This window comes from Daktulosphaira vitifoliae, unplaced genomic scaffold (genome assembly GCF_025091365.1).
Source record: "Daktulosphaira vitifoliae isolate Bord-2020 unplaced genomic scaffold, ASM2509136v1 Scaffold_3, whole genome shotgun sequence".
NCBI lineage: Eukaryota > Metazoa > Arthropoda > Insecta > Hemiptera > Phylloxeridae > Daktulosphaira > Daktulosphaira vitifoliae.
Window position 1 is genome coordinate 27,627,192 of NW_026099574.1, and position 17,053 is coordinate 27,644,244.

The 17,053-nt window shown below is 25.6% G+C and overlaps 1 protein-coding gene across 2 annotated transcripts; it reads left to right on the forward strand.

Annotated features, from left to right (window-relative positions):
* The first annotated feature begins 7,990 nt into the window (after positions 1-7,990).
* LOC126900674 (vacuolar protein sorting-associated protein 51 homolog) lies at positions 7,991-16,054 on the forward strand. Of its 2 annotated transcripts, XM_050676562.1 has the most exons (15): positions 7,995-8,276; positions 8,340-8,474; positions 9,403-9,504; positions 9,567-9,686; positions 9,798-9,938; positions 10,229-10,381; positions 10,442-10,545; positions 11,067-11,267; positions 11,330-11,543; positions 12,497-12,715; positions 14,837-15,001; positions 15,066-15,176; positions 15,314-15,541; positions 15,597-15,709; positions 15,778-16,054. In XM_050676562.1, the coding sequence occupies exons 1-15, from the start codon at positions 8,196-8,198 to the stop codon at positions 15,884-15,886; spliced, it is 2,196 nt and encodes a 731-aa protein (XP_050532519.1). In that variant the 5' UTR covers positions 7,995-8,195; the 3' UTR covers positions 15,887-16,054. The 2 variants fall into 2 exon arrangements, with proteins under 2 accessions (XP_050532520.1, XP_050532519.1); XM_050676563.1 differs by lacking the exon at positions 12,497-12,715 and having other exon boundaries at positions 7,991-8,276.
* The last annotated feature ends 999 nt before the right edge of the window (positions 16,055-17,053 follow it).

The following is a 17,053-nucleotide window of genomic DNA, read 5'->3' on the forward strand; positions in this document are numbered from 1 at the left end:
GGGAACGAGGGAATTTTTTTCAATTTTTGAGGGTAATGTCTTCGACTAGATACGATTTGTGATCTTTTGACATATTGTTCATCAAAATCGGTCCAGCGAGAGCTGAGATTGAGCGTTCACAGAAAAAAATAAAAAAATAAAAAAACACATCATAGTAAAATTAATACCTTCTCAGCTTCGCATCGAAGCTAAAAATTGAAAAATTTTAGAAAATTAGCGATTTTTAAATTCGTAATTTTTTAGGAGGTTTCCCCCATTTACGAGGAACAAAGGAAATTTTTTCAATTTTTAAGGGTAATGTCTTCGACTAGATACGATTTGTGATCTTTTGACGTATCGTTGAAAGAAATCCGTTCGGTGAGAGCTGAGAAAAAGTGGTAACAGACACAAAAAAAAAAAAACACATCATAGTAAAACCAATACCTTCTCAGCTTCGCATCGAAGCTAAAANNNNATATGTTCATTTTTGAAAAAGTTACGGCAGTTTTTAGTAAAAAAAATTGAAAAAATTTCGAAAATAATCGATTTTTAAAATTGTAATTTTTTTGGAGGTTTCCCCCATTTACGGGGTACGAGGGAAATTTTTTCAATTTTGAAGGGTAATGTCTTCGACTAGATACGATTTGTGATCTTTTGACGTATCGTTGAAAGAAATCCGTTCGGTGAGAGCTGAGAAAAAGTGGTAACAGACACAAAAAAAAAAAAAAAAAACACATCTTAGTAAAACCAATACCTTCTCAGCTTCGCATCGAAGCTAAAAAATGATCGGTAACAAAATATGGATATTTATGGACGATACAACAGATGTTGAGGGGATACATATTAAGTACAATAACTGGAACACTTTTGCATGATTCTTTTGGCAAAATATTATTGTTAAATATCAAAGAACTTAATAAAGCGAATCATAGTTAGAGATGTTAAGTTCGTGAACGAATAGTTCATTTGAACTATTCACTTAGATGAACTATTCTGAACTGTTTCAGTACCTGTAACTTAACAGTTCACAGTTCGAAAAAAATTGGTAGCAATGTATAAATGAAATAGTTCGCGAACTTCTTTAAAAATTCTTTGTGGTTCGTTGTTCGAAATACTGTAAATGGTTAATAGCTGTTTACAATTAGATAACAAATAAATTATATTGTTAAAATGTTACAGGGTTTTTAACTGTTTAACAATAAAATAAATTCATACTATGTAAAAATATTAGATCAAATTTCTGATTTAACTTAAGACTACTGGTCAGTATATCTACCTTGAATTAGGTGATAATGATAACATGAGCCATGAGGGTATTAATAATAATTTTTTCTTAGTTTATGATGTTCAGGTTAAGGGTTAGTTTATAACTTAATTGCCCATAAGTAGTGTGAACTACAACTGAACTGTGTACTGCTATACTAATAGTGATAAAATGAATAGTTCATTGCCAAACAATATCAGCATGATCAATAAAATTAGTGAACTTAAGAATAGTTCATTTGAACTATTCACTTGAATGAACTATGAACTAATGAACTATTCACAGAAATGAACTAAACTTTCCATCTCTAGTAATAGTACTATTTGTAAAACATTTGACAAATAGTTATTATTATGTTATTAAGGGAATACAATATGACGATGTTATATGTAAACGAAGCCGGCTGTACATAAAAAGTCTGCTCGTATTCTTCAATTTTTTTACACAAAAATGATTCATCTCACTTCTTTAACAAATGCCTTTCATCGTGCAGCCAAAGTTTTCATTGAAAAAATGTTGACAATTTAGTGGCTAATGTAAAAAAATTTTTTCGAAAATACTAATATAAAGTAAACACTTTTAACTGAAGCTCCTAATATACCATTACCTCCAGCATCCATCATTAATGGTGGGAAATTAGTTATCAGCTGCGTCGCACTACTGTACACATTTTGATACTTTGAAACGCTTAGTTGAATCATTTAATGAAAATGATTCTGAAGATATAAAAAAATCTAAACATATATTTAAACTCCAATCATTAGAGGCCAATCTAATTTACGTTAAATCAAACTTTGATTACCTGCCGCTAGCGATCAAATGATTTTAAGAACAAAGTATTCCATTAAATGAAGGGCTTGAAATTGTCGTACAATTTATAAAAGTAGAAAGGCGCTACAGTATTAAAATTTAGAACAAATTAAAAAATGTTTTTGATGTTGGGTATGATATTATTTGTAACATTTTTAATGTTTTAAACGGCAGAGAAGATGACATTTAAAATCTAAGTCTACCTGAAGAAATGGTAGGGGAACGATTTATTGTATTTTAAATATGTACCACTTACTACCTCAGACGTAGAAAGATCCATTTCAAAATTAAAAATACTCAGCACAGTAAGGTTGTGGTATAGTTGGGTCCAGTATAAATGATATCCGACAGTGATTAAAATCACTATTATAAAAAACGCTTCGATGCAAATCAGTAGACAATGTTTAATTTTAAGAAATTGGTAGATTATTTTAATAGCAAAGTTAACTCCTATTTCTATCATTATTCCTAATTAGTAGTTGATTTATAAGTATAATTTATGAATATCTATTAAAGCGATTCAACTTTGTATAAAATTGATATTTAATAATTTAGTATTGTAAATTTTTATGGATAAAGCTGTTTAAGGTACTTTTTATTTGATTAAGGGATTTTTTTTTTCAATTTTTGAGGGTAATATCTTCAACTAAATACGAATTGTAATCATTTGACATATCGTTGAAAAAAGTAGGTTAATTGAGGGTTGGCAAAATAAATCGTAGCCACAAAAAAAACCACATAGTAAAATAACATTAACATGAATAAGAAATTTCTTTTCACGAGGGGAGACTATAGTGATGGGATCCTTATTATTTATTGAATCTAAATGAGATAAAAATCAAATGATTTGAACATTTTTTTCTAACTCAAAAAAAAATGCAAATTATTAACATTCGCAGGCGGATTCGAACCTTGTATCCTAAACGTGAAATACATAAGTGTTACCGATTCGGCAACTGTTTGTTACCTTCATCGCGTGATAAAATTAAGAATTTAAACTAACTCAAATTTAAAAATTACTTTTTCGACTTTAAAAAAGTAAAAAAATTTTAATAAGTTTAATTTCTTATGTCTTATGAACTTTATTCTATGTCCATTAAATTATATAATATTCATGAAAATCAGTGTATTCCCCTTGTAAGATATTTTAAAATAATATATAATACAAAACCCAGAATTTCAATACAAAAATTGCATATTTTTGAATACGGTTTTCATTTTCACCAAGAAGAAAATGTATATTTTGAATTTTTTTTTTTTTCATAGTAAACTATATAATATAAGCTTTAATTTAAGTTCAAATAAAATTGTGAATATTTCCGGAACATTTTCAAAAGTTAAGTTGAAAAAGTTAGTTTTTGTAAAAAAGTTGCTATTTTAAATCTCCCCCTGTGAGTAGAATAAGTGTTAGATTTTCAAAAAAAATTATATCAAATAAAAGGAAATTACCTAAGGTTTCAAAATAAAAAACCCAGCACAGGGGGTCGCGGCACAGTGGTGACGTGACATACGTGGATCAAGTATAATGATATCTGACTGTAATTAAAATCACTATCAAAAAAATGCTTCGATGCAAATCTTTATATAATGTTTAATTTTAAAAAATTGCTGGATTATTCCAAAAGCTACATGATCTGATATTTCCTTATTAATATCCTGATCTAGAAAAAGTATGTCAAATGAAAAAGGGAGATAAATATTATTTCTCATAAAAAAAAATTGTGTTGATCCATACACTTTTCAATAAGTTATAGCATTATAAAGTTAAAAATCTAAAAAAATAAAATCGAAAATTTTCACACAAAAATAGCATTTGGTAGTCATTTTAACCATGAAGACAAAATAAAGTCCGAAATTGTTTTTTTTTCATAATAATGTACATTACATTAGCTTTAATTTAAGATATATATAAAAGTGTAACACTTTCATAAGTTAAATAGAAAAAGGTAATTTTTTGTGAAAAAGTTGTCATTTTAAATCCCCCTCTGTGGGCAAGTAAAGGGTCAGATTTATAAAAAAAATATACCAAATGATAAATAAAGACATCAAGGATCTGTAAAAAAAAAAAGTTATTTTGATTTGCTCATTTTTTTAAAAAGTTATGGTAGTTTTAAGTAAAAAAATTGAAAAAAATTCGAAATTTACCGATTTAAAAAATCGTAATTTTTTGGGGGATTTTCACTAATTACGAGGAACGAGGGCAAATTTTTCAATTTGTTGAGGGTAATGTCTTCAACTAGGTACGATTTGTGATCTTTTACGTATTGTTGAAAGTGTTATGCCACCGACTCGAAAACACCTCTGGTCGGGGCACTCAGTATTTTCGCTTGTTATGGGCTCGAATTGACTCTTAATAAACTAAAATTTAATGACAATTCTCTTTGACAGAACAAAGAGTATTGTAAATTTTATTATGATATCAGTTGTGATATTATCACAATTACTTTTGCTCTAGTTGTCACAAATTTTAAAAACAGACCTTTTATAAGAGAACTTTTTTTATAACCTTTATGGTGTGGTAAATATAATGGTATATTATATATTTTTTTTTCTTAGTTTTATTGCTGTTATATACAGTCAACCATTTATTAATTAACCTTTATTGTATTTTATTAGACTTACTAACCTATTTACTCACTATTGTTTTTTAAAGTATATTACATAAGCTTTAATTTAATGTATACAGAGTGGCCCACCACTCACTGACAACTTAAATAACTTTTGATCCAGTTAATATTTTTAGTTGATTTTTTTTTTTAAAAAAATAGTTATACGTTAGGTCTATAGCTATATCTCAATAATTAATTTTTTTACATTTTATTAAAAATATTAATTATTTTTAAATTTTAAATAAAATGTAAAAAAAAAATCTAAGATAGCTATTTTTAGAGTAAAATTTAAGAAAAATTTTAGTAAAAAAATATCTTATTAATATTCAGTAGTAAATATTCTGTAGCGTTTTGAAGTTTGTGAAAATTTGAATTTTCATGTATTATTTTACGGTATTAAACATTGAAATACGTATTGAGAAAAGGACAGAAGAAAACGCTATCTTTTCAATATACTTTTGAATGAGAGTGATAAGTAATAATTGCCTTATCTAATTTCTTATCATGGTATTTATGCCAAGTTTGTAATGTATACACACTATCATCATATGTATACACAGTAATCATGAAAAGATAGCGTTTTCTTCTGTCCTTTTCTCAATACGTATTTCAATGTTTAATACCGTAAAATAGTACATGAAAATTCAAATTTTCACAAACTTCAAAACGCTACAGAATATTTACTACTGAATATTAATAAGATATTTTTTTACTAAAATTTTTCTTAAATTCTACTCTACAAAATAGCTATCTTAGATTTTTTTTTTACATTTTATTTAAAATTTAAAAATAATTAATATTTTTAATAAAATGTAAAAAAATTAATTATTGAGATATAGCTATAGACCTAACGTATAACTATTATTTAAAAAAAAAATCAACTAAAAATATTAACTGGATCAAAAGTTATTTAAGTTGTCAGTGAGTGGTGGGCCACCCTGTATATATATATATATATATATATACAGGGTGGCCCACCACTCACTGACAACTTAAATAACTTTTGATCCAGTTAATATTTTTAGTTGATTTTTTTTTTAAATAATAGTTATACGTTAGGTCTATAGCTATATCTCAATAATTAATTTTTTTACATTTTATTAAAAATATTAATTATTTTTAAATTTTAAATAAAATGTAAAAAAAAAATCTAAGATAGCTATTTTGTAGAGTAGAATTTAAGAAAAATTTTAGTAAAAAAATATCTTATTAATATTCAGTAGTAAATATTCTGTAGCGTTTTGAAGTTTGTAAAAATTTGAATTTTCATGTACTATTTTGACGATTATAAACATTGAGAACGTATTGAGAAAAGGACAGAAGAAAACGCTATCTTTTCATGATTACTGTGTATACATATGATGATAGTGTGTATACATTACAAACATGGCATTAATACCATGATAAGAAATTAGATAAGGCAATTATTACTTATCACTCTCATTCAAAAGTATATTGAAAAGATAGCGTTTTCTTCTGTCCTTTTCTCAATACGTATTTCAATGTTTATAACCGTAAAATAGTACATGAAAATTCAAATTTTTACAAACTTCAAAACGCTACAGAATATTTACTACTGAATATTAATAAGATATTTTTTTACTAAAATTTTTCTTAAATTCTACTCTACAAAATAGCTATCTTAGATTTTTTTTTTACATTTTATTTAAAATTTAAAAATAATTAATATTTTTAATAAAATGTAAAAAAATTAATTATTGAGATATAGCTATAGACCTAACGTATAACTATTATTAAAAAAAAAATCAACTAAAAATATTAACTGGATCAAAAGTTATTTAAGTTGTCAGTGAGTGGTGGGCCACCCTGTATATACAAGTGTCAGTATTTCCGAAACACTTTCAAAAGATAAGTTGAAAAAGTTGCCAATTTGAAACATACCCTGAAGGCTAGTAAAAGGTCAAATGTTCACAAAAATATCTTAAATGACAGGTAAATACCTAACGTATCTATAAAAAAAAATTATATTGATTTGGACATTTTTGAAAAAGTTTTAAGAAAAAAAATTGAAAAAATTTTGAAAATTATCGATTTTTAAATTTGTAATTTTTGGGGGGATTTCCCCCTTTAACGGGGAATGAGGGAATTTTTTTCTATTTTTGAGGGTAATGTCTTCGGCTAGATACGATTTGTTATCTTTTGACGTATCGTTAAAAGAAATCAGTTCTATGAGAGCCGAGGAAAAGTTAATAAAAATACGTCAAGTATTGTTCATCAAAATCGGTCCTGCGCGAGCTGAGAAAAAGTAGCGACAGACATAAAAAAAATAAAAACTTTATTGTTAAATTAATACCTTCTTAGCTTCGCATCGAAGCTAAATATTTTAAAAATGTTTGATTAACATATTTTTAATGTTAATAAAACATGTTTTTCCATGTAAAAGCAGCCATTATAATATTACTGCATGTATTAAAAAACTTTTTAAATATTTTTTATTTTTAAAAAATATTCCTATACAACAAGGAATATAAATTATTTTATTTTCGGGGGGCTATGACAGAATTTTTGGATACTAAGCCCCCTCGAGTCTTTTCGGTTTGCGACCAATAATAAGATCAAATTCAGACTGCATAAAATTAATTTTGTTGACTTGTCCACTTTTACTCAATGAAATGATACTAAGTCAAATATTATTGTTTGAATTCATACATGACCAATTGGAATGGCAGTTTTAGAGAGTGGGGTACCAAATACCCTTATAAAACACTTGTTAAATGCCGAATTCTATCAATATATTTTAAAATAAATGAAAATACGATAACTAATAAAAAGTTAAAGATTTAATAACAGACGCTAATAAGGAGAGGTAATAATGACTTAAAGTACGAAAATTGAAATCTTATCTCCCTGGGGCTGTTTTAATTTAAAGCCCTCTTCCTTACCTTAAAATATCTATCGTTTCAAAAGTCGGATACACTTCGAAGGCCTTTATTGTAATAATTATTTGTTAATAGACAGTAAACAATTATAACACTATTTTATGTTAATTATATATATTACTACGATATTCATCTATTCCGGATTGTGATAACTTTATTATTCAATTTCGTGAATTATCGATTTTCACAGTAAATTTCATTTAGAGCAATAAATTAAATAGGAGATTCAGAGTAATTATCGTCGTTGTAAAATCCAAATTTTTGTAAACAGATATTCGCAGTAATTGTTGTTGGGATAAATGTATTCGGAGGAATTGTTTACGATGTCGGAACATTATCAGTTCGTGGCAATCGCCATAATTTAGTTTTTTACACAATTTTTATTGAATAATTACAGAACTAAATAATTGGAACTTACAAAACTACTAGGAAAATAAATATAGTTAAAGTTCTTGATTTATAAATGAGTGTAATTTATTAAATTCAATTTATATTTTCTATTATATTGTAAAATATAAATATATAAATTAAATTTAATAGGAAATACAAATCTGATGAAGCTTTTAAATGCTTTAATATATAATTAATACACAATAAAATAGTAAATTATAGTTGACGAATTAAAAATTACAAATGGATGTAAAATCAGAAAGTCCTTTTGATATTAATGGTGTGTGTTTTAATGCTGATATGTATGTTAAAAAAGTACTTAAGGTATTGTAATTTATTGTTTATTTTATTGGTGTATAAAAACAATTTAAGTTATTTTTATTTCAGGAATCTAATTTAAGGCAAGTAATGGATCACGAAAAAGAAATTCATCAAGATATACAATCACTACATTCTGATATGAAAACACTAGTGTATGAAAATTATAATAAATTTATATTGGCTACTGATACAATTGGAAAAGTAAATTTACAATATTAGAAACATTGTATTCATAATATAAAATTGTAAATATATTTTATTTATTTATTTAAATTGATGTATATGAGATTTGAACATACCAAATTTTTGATTTATTATTTTCGTTATTCTATCACTTCCATTGTTTATAGATACTTAAGCAGATTACTGTGTTTTGTCATAGGTCCAGTCAAAGTGCTTATTTGATATTTAGTTATGTTATTAAAATCGCTCAGTAGTACACTGTGAGACTTAATGAACATTTTTTCTCGCTAGAAAGTCTGTTTTTTTATTACCGGACGCACCACTGTGTCCTGGTACCATTGCTAATGTAACTTTAAAAAATTGTGCTAGTGATTCTAAAGTGACCCTGCATGATATAATGACTAGCTTTTAAGTCACCTATTTAATACTAAGTGTCTTCAGAGCTTGACTATCGCTTAAGATAGTTATGTTTCTCTTTTTTTAAATATTAGCAGGTTCTGGGCCCCTACTAGTATTGCCATTGCCTCTATTTGTATCGCAGAGAGTGTTTTGTCCATTGATATGCTGATATTTATATGAGGTTTTAATACCCAAATGACAACACCTACCTTTCCTGATTTCTTGGAGCAGTTTATATAAATTACAAACCCTCATTTCCTAGTTGGGTAATTTATGTTTCATTTTCTACATGTTAAGATCTCAACTTTGTAGAGGATGTTATTTTAGAGAACATGTTTGATACTCTCTGAGGGATATCCTAATATACTCTGGTCTATTTCTTTTAGTATTTTACCATGTTCTACAGTGTCATTACCCATAGCCCACATACCTAAGTTGTGGAATCTTAGTACTGTAGCTAAACCCTATATAACTCTGTATATTTGATATAGTTATATTCAAAAAAAAATTATGACGTATTTACATTAAAAACATATTTATCCTTTAGATGAAAAATGACTTCAGAAATTTAGAAGGGGATATGGAAATTCTATTATCAAAAATGGATGATATTACCAAGTCTTCAGATATTATTACATCATCTCTGCATGTAAATATTTTTTATTGTAATATTTTATCATTTTTTGTTGTTTAGTATGATTTGATTTTTAGGCAAATAGAGAAGAAATAACAAAACTTTCTGACACTCATAAATTATTAAAACGGTTTCAGTTTGTTTATACTCTTCCTACTACTTTAAATAAGTTATTAGAAAAAACAGATTATACTCAAGTAAGATACCATTTTTAATTAAAAGTTTAAAATTAATACTTCTTTCCCCTGAGAAATTATTATAGGAAAAATTATGAGATTTAAATTTTATTTTTATAATATGTTGTTTAGGTAGTGCAAGAGTATTTACATGCACGGCGAGTTTTAACACAATATAGTAATCAAGAATCTCTTAAAGGAATTTTGAAAGATTGCAATGATATAGTAGAGAAATTAAAAATTATTTTGTATAGTCACTTAAGGGATAAAGATGTGAGTAAGATAGAACTTCTAAGATACTGTAAATATCTTCATTTATTTTAGCTTCAATGAAAACCTTGAAGGTATTAATTTTACCATGATGTGTTTATTTATTTATTTATTATTTTTGTTAGGCACCTTGTATAATTAAATTCAATTAAAAAGTTTAAGTATAAGAAAATTTTGAACAAAGGAAAAATGATCTCAATTTTTTTTTTTCATTTCAAATTTTGAAAATGTTTTCAGTTTTTGAGAAACATTTATTGTTTTTAATTAAATTATTTATTTTTGAAAAATTATAGATATCTGGAAAAGAATTAGCAAAATCTGTTGATTTATTACTTCAACTCGATGAACCTGTTCAAACTTTGTGTAAAGAATTTTTGCTTCATTTAAAAACTAGGCTCTATGAATATCTAGATGTCTTAGAATTGCAAGTGGAAAATTTAAACCAAGTAAACTTACTAAAAACTAATTTTTTACAAACAACTATAAATATTTTTTGTATTCTTTAGGACATGATTGAGTTCATTGATTTGGGAAGTGACACATTCCTTAGTCAATTATGTTTAGTTATTGCATCATATAACGATATGTTTTTAGAAAAATTAACAACAAAGTATTTAAAATTTGTTTAGTATTTATTAGTAGCATAGAAAACTAATATAGCTAATGTCTAAAGTATCACAATTAACTACTTTTCTTTTCTGCACAAAAAGGAGATTAAATTGAATTAAAAACTTTATATTCATAATGATATTTTTTTTCACCGAATTCTTGGTCATTAATCACACTTACACTTTGGTCAAAAACAAAAATTAAATTATTATGATACAATAAATGTATGAAATTAAAAAAAGGTGCTTTTCTTAATAGAGCTAAATTAAAATAAAATGAAATTATTTTACTGATAATTATGTAAAATTATTAAAATCTTAGAAATGATGATATAGAAACTAAAATATTTTAAAGATTACTAAATTTCATATTTTTAGATTATGAAATAATGAAATAATTTTTTGATTTATTTAGTTTGTTGAAGTAGATTTTATTTATTATGAAATCTTTACACAATAGTGTTCTACATTATGAAATTTGTATGCCATAAATATTTAATACTGATAAGTATCATTGTTTTAGTGATATTAATGAAGAGACTGATAGAACTGTTAATCAGTTAAATATATTTGTGGATGATAATATGACTCGTTATTTAGAAATTGTTCAACTTTACATAGATAAAAACACTAGTGACACAGCAATTTTAGTGAGAGCATTGGACAGATTTTATAGAAAATTACAAGCTATTGGAAAATTATTTTCATATAAAGATTATACATTGTTGGTTATTTTGTAAATACTTGAAAATTTATAATTATAAATTTTTTTATTGTAATTTTTAGAAGTGCAATTGATGTCATAATTTTTGCTGCTAGACGACAATGTAAACTACATTTGGCAATGCTAAAAGCAAATTTTAATGACAAATTAGCAGCAGTTAGACAATCATTGGTTTCATTACAAAAACCCAATATAGGGGTATTTGCTTCAGATTCTCTAGCTTCATTAACTTCAGATGTCATAGAAAAAGTCAAGGGAATTTTGCAAGATTTATCTGTAAGCATAAATTAAAAATTATTTTTACAATTTTAAAGATTAGCAATCTTTAGTATGAGGTTATACCAGAAATTATATGGTACTGATGGTATAATTTAATGTTACACATTTATGTGGTTATACAATTTTGATTCAGGTCTTTTCTACTATTGGTGGTAACATAAAAATATTACTACAAGAGTAGTATCATTGAATAAACATGAAGCATATTTTTAAATTTTAGAGACCATTTTTACGAGTTGTTTCAATAAAAAACTTTAGGATTTCTTCATTAACTACTCTTTGCTACTATGAGTAATATTTCATACTTAGAATTTTTTTAATTTATAATATAACTAATTTAATGTTACTAAATTAAATTTTTATTTTTGTCATGCATAATGATTTTTTTGATACTTTTAAAAATAGTTATTTTTTGTATTTGGGAAAGACTAAACCTAAGCAAACATAAGTTTAGATAGGACCAGCTCATCTAAGCCCTTCTTTAGTCATATGTTATTGTTCTGTAACTGTGTAAGTGACTTTTATTACAAAAATAAAGATGTCTTGCTTCAAAATATACTACCTTTTAATAAATTTTTTTATCACGCATTGAAAACAGTGCTTACCATAGCCCTTTTCAAAAAATATAAGTAAGTTATAAAAATATGTTAAACACCACTAAATAAACAGAAAGAAATAAGTTCAACAACTGAAATAAGAAGATTATCATCTTGGTAAAGAAAAACATATTTGATAATTTTTTGAAGATCAATATATTAGTGTTTATATAAAATAAACTATAAGACTTAAAAATATTTAATCTCTGAATTTTACATATTTTTCAGAGTTTTAATTAAAAAGATATATATTTCATGATAAATGAAATAAAAATTATTAATAAATTATTTCAATTAAATATTGTAATAAATGTTTTTTTCATATTTTATTTATTTTTAATAATTAATGTTTAGGCCTTTCTGGAACCTGATGTATCATTTTCATCAAAAAGTGTATTAAGAAAAACTATCTGTATAGACAATGTCCGTGAAGGCCTCGTTGTCGGATTTTTACATTATCTGTCTTCTACAGCTCTTTCATTTAACATTCATACACCTTGTCCTCCACCTTTTATTTTTATACTACTTACAAAAATGTGTCTTGAATATCAATCATCTGGTATTCATTATTTGGTATGTTTTTAATTGTATATTATTATTATAAATTATAATTTACCAGGAAATTATTTCCGTAATAAAAGTAAATTTGAGTAATAATATATGTTAAATAATTTCCAAGTTAAATTTATAATATCCTATCTGTTTAAAAATTGGGTATTAAAAGTAAATTCTTAATATTAATGAATAAAAAATATAGGAATTATTTTTTGGCTTCGATGGAAAGAAAGCTGTTAATTTTACTGCGTTTTTAAAAAAAAAAATTTGTGTGTCGGTAACCACTTTTCCTCAGCTCTCATCGAACCGATTGCATTCAATGATATGTCAAAAGATCACAAATTGTATCTAGTCGAAGACATTACTCTCAAAAATAGAAAAAAATTCCCTCGTTCCCCGTTAATTTTTTTGGAAATCAAATTTAAAAATCGCTAATTTTTAAAAAAAAATTTTCTTAAAACTGCTATAATTTTTTAAAAATGTGCAAATCAATGTAATATTTTTTTTATAAATACCTTAGGTATTTACCTATCATTTGATTTATTTTTGTGATCATTTGACCTTTTACCAGCCTTCAGGGTGTTTCAAAATGACAACTTTTTCACAAAAAATTAACTTTTGAAAATGTTCTGAAAATACTGACACTTTTATATATACCTTAAATTGAAGCTTATGTAATATACTTTATTTTGTCTTCATAGTGAAAATGGCTATCCTATGCAATTATTGTGTTTAAATTCTCGATTTTATATTTTACAATTTTAATTTTATAATGCTATAATTTTTTGAAAAATATATGGATCAATACAATTTTTTTATGATAAATACTATTATATATATATCTCTTTCATTTGACATACTTTTTAGCTTCGATGCGAAGCTGAGAAGGTATTGATCTTACTAAGATGTGTTTTTTTTTTTTTTTTTATGTGTCTGTTACCACTTTTTCTCAGCTCTCACCGAACCAATTTCTTTCAATGATACGTCAAAAGATCACAAATCGTATCTAGTCGAAGACATTACCCTCAAAAATTGAAAAAAATTCCCTCGTTCCCCGTAAATGGGGGAAACCTCCTAAAAAATTACGAATTTAAAAATTGCTAATTTTCTAAAATTTTTCAATTTTTTTTACTTAAAAGTGCCATAATTTTTTCAAAAATAAACATATCAATATAATTCTTTTTTATATAGATGCATAATATCATTACCTTTCATTTGGTATATTTTTTTTATAAATCTGACTTTTTACCTGCTTACAGGGGGGAATTTAAAATGACAACTTTTTCACAAAAAATTAATTTTTTCAACTTGACTTTTGAAAATGTTCCGGGAGGTCTGACACTTTTATATATATTTTAAATTAAAGCTAATGTAATATACTTTATCATGAAAAAAAACAATTTCAGACTTTATTTTGTTTTCACGGTGAAAATGGCTACCAAATGCTATTATTGTGTGAAAATTATCGATTTTATTTTTTACATTTTTAACTTTATAATGCTGTAACTTATTGAAAAGTGTATTGATCAATATAATTTTTTTATGGGAAATACTATTTTTTAATAATCCCTTTTTCATTTAACATACTTTATCTTAATCAGGACATTAATAAGGAACTAGCAGTTTATGAAGCTTTTGGAATAGTCCACCAATTTTTTAAAATTAAACACTATCTAAAGATTTGCATCGAAGCGTTTTTTTTTGATAGTGATTTTAATCACTGTCAGATATTATACTTCATCCATCTATACCACGTCACCACTGTGCCGCGACCCCCCTGTGCTGGGTTTTTTGTTCATTATTATTCATTTTTTTGTTAATTATTCAAATTTTTTAAGATAAATNAATATAGCTTTTGGAATACTCCACTAATTTTTTAAATTAAATACTATCTACAGATTTGCATCAAATTGTTTTTTATGATAGTGATTTTAATCACTGTCAGATTAAATCTATACTTGACCCAACTATGCCATGTCCCCACTGTACTTTGACCATACTTTGCTGGTTTTTTTATTATAGTTTGATTTTTTTTTTTTGTTTATTACAATATCTTTAATGAATTATTCTAATATTATAATAAAATATTTGTGATAAATTAAAAATTATTGTTTAATCTATACATTTTAAATTATTTAGTTACAACTAGTAGATGAAACCTATGAAATAAATAAATATTCTGATAGCAAAAGTAAGAATACTTATCCATTAAGTACAGAAATTGAGCTTGCTCAAGACATGCTTTCTGTTGCACAAAATCTAGTCAATTATTATGTTCGTGTTGAAGGATTATCAATCTCTCAAGTAAATAACATTGTAAGAGACTAGATTGGTTTTATTTATCAAATAATTTTTTTATACTTTTCAGATGTTAAAAAAATCTATTGAAACCAGAGATTGGCTTCACAGTTTAGAACCAAGAACAGTACGCGCTGTAATGAAACGTGTTGTTGAAGAAATAACTGCTGTAGATAGCCAAGTAATTTACATTAAAAAAAAAATAGTAACTAAAATTTTAAATGTTTTTTTTATTTTTAATTATACTACATATATATATATATATATTTAAACTTAAAAATAAAATAAAGAAATTAATTATTTTATTACTATTAATAGGTTGGAGAATTATTTGAAGAAGGTGCAAGAACTGATAGAAGTAGTGATTCCAGTCGTAGAACTCAAATGTCTAGGCATATAAGAGCTTGGTCATCTGGTGGTACTGCAACTAATACTCAAACGTTTTCTGCTATTAATCGTCTCTTTTCTGAAAGAATTGATATATTTTCACCGGTTCAATTTTCTAGAGTATCAATTACAACTGGAATTATTAAAATAAGCCTTAAAGTATGAACTTATTTTATTATACAAAAATTTAAATACATATTTATTTTATTTTTAGACTCTCTTAGAATGTGTTAGATTAAAAACTTTCAATAGATATGGTCTTCAACAAATGCAAGTGGATATTCATTATTTACAATTGTACTTGTGGAGATTTGTATCTGATGAAAAGTAAAGTTATAAGCATTCTAATATTTACATTACTACAAAATAATGTACCTCATAATATATTTTTTTAGTTTGGTACATCTGTTATTGGATGAAATATTGAGCAGTTCAGTTCATAGATGCTTAAGCCCAGTGCTGATGGAACCTAGTGTAGTAGAAATTATTTGTGAAAGAGGATAATTAATTTTTATGTTGAAAATTGTTATTAACAAAATTTCTTATAAATAACGAAATTAATTCAGGTGTAACACTATGTACATTTAAAAATTATACTATTAATCATAAAAAATCAGTTAATGTTATAAATAAATTTTTAAAAGATTATAGTATATATTACAGTATACTATTTTTGATTAGTTTTCTTTTTTTAATATGGTGTATAATAGTGAGTTAGTAAACTAACTAATTGTTAAAAAAACCTATCTACTATAAGCTTCAGTTTAAAGTAATAATTGGACAATGGGGAGTACTATAGCCCTCCACCATAGCTATGCCATTGCTACTTCCATTTACTCATTTTAGCTTCGATGTGAAGTTGAGAAAATATTTTTTTAAAAAATGAATACCCAACCTTCTACAATGGAGTTTATGCGGACTGTGAAATCAAATATTTAAAAAAATATTTTGCCTTAAAACTTAATACATTTTGTACCGTTGAGATAAAAAAATTCTCTCCACCTAATATCTTAGAGTGTTTTCTTACAAATCTGTATCAGAAAATACTCTTAAAAACTTGTAGGAAAATTTTTATGATTATAATTATAAAATATTAAGAAGACACATAAAAAATGGAATGGAAAGTAAGCTAGAGCAAAAATTATTTCAAAAAGAAGAAAAAATGAATACAGCAAATACTATGGCGAAAAAAAATAGTGAATGTGATTTTAACGATAGTTTTTATAGACATAATAAAAATATTTAGAAAGAGTAAAAAGAGTAAAACTTGTCTTGGTAGCTGTAAATTTAATGTTGAGAATGAAGTGGCGAACAAGAAAACAGTAGTTTTTGTTTTAATAGCCATGAACTTATCGCAAATAAGGGAAAACTGACTACCGATAAACATAAAAAGAGCATCTTATATCTTGACAATAACGATCTTAATGTTGAGGAAGAAACATCGACTATTGACGAGCATAGAAAAGTTGACAATAGTTTTAGTGATCAAAAAATCAACATTTCCATAGAGGAATCGTCTGCTGTCGAACTCGAAAAAATTGACCCTTATCTTAATAGCCATAAACTTAATTTTGAGAAGAATCGCTTACAGGCAATTATCAACTAAATAGCGACTCTTGTTTTAATAAACATGATGCGAATACTGAAAAGACAAGTACAATTAAAACTTTA

Coding starts and splice junctions, on each gene's coding strand:
- LOC126900674 (XM_050676562.1), top strand. CDS start 8,196: ATGGATGTAAAATCAGAAAGTCCTTTTGATATTAATGGTGTGTGTTTT. Junction 15,002..15,065: donor AAGGATTATCAATCTCTCAA/GTAAATAACATT, acceptor TATACTTTTCAG/ATGTTAAAAAAATCTATTGA. Junction 15,177..15,313: donor TAACTGCTGTAGATAGCCAA/GTAATTTACATT, acceptor TACTATTAATAG/GTTGGAGAATTATTTGAAGA.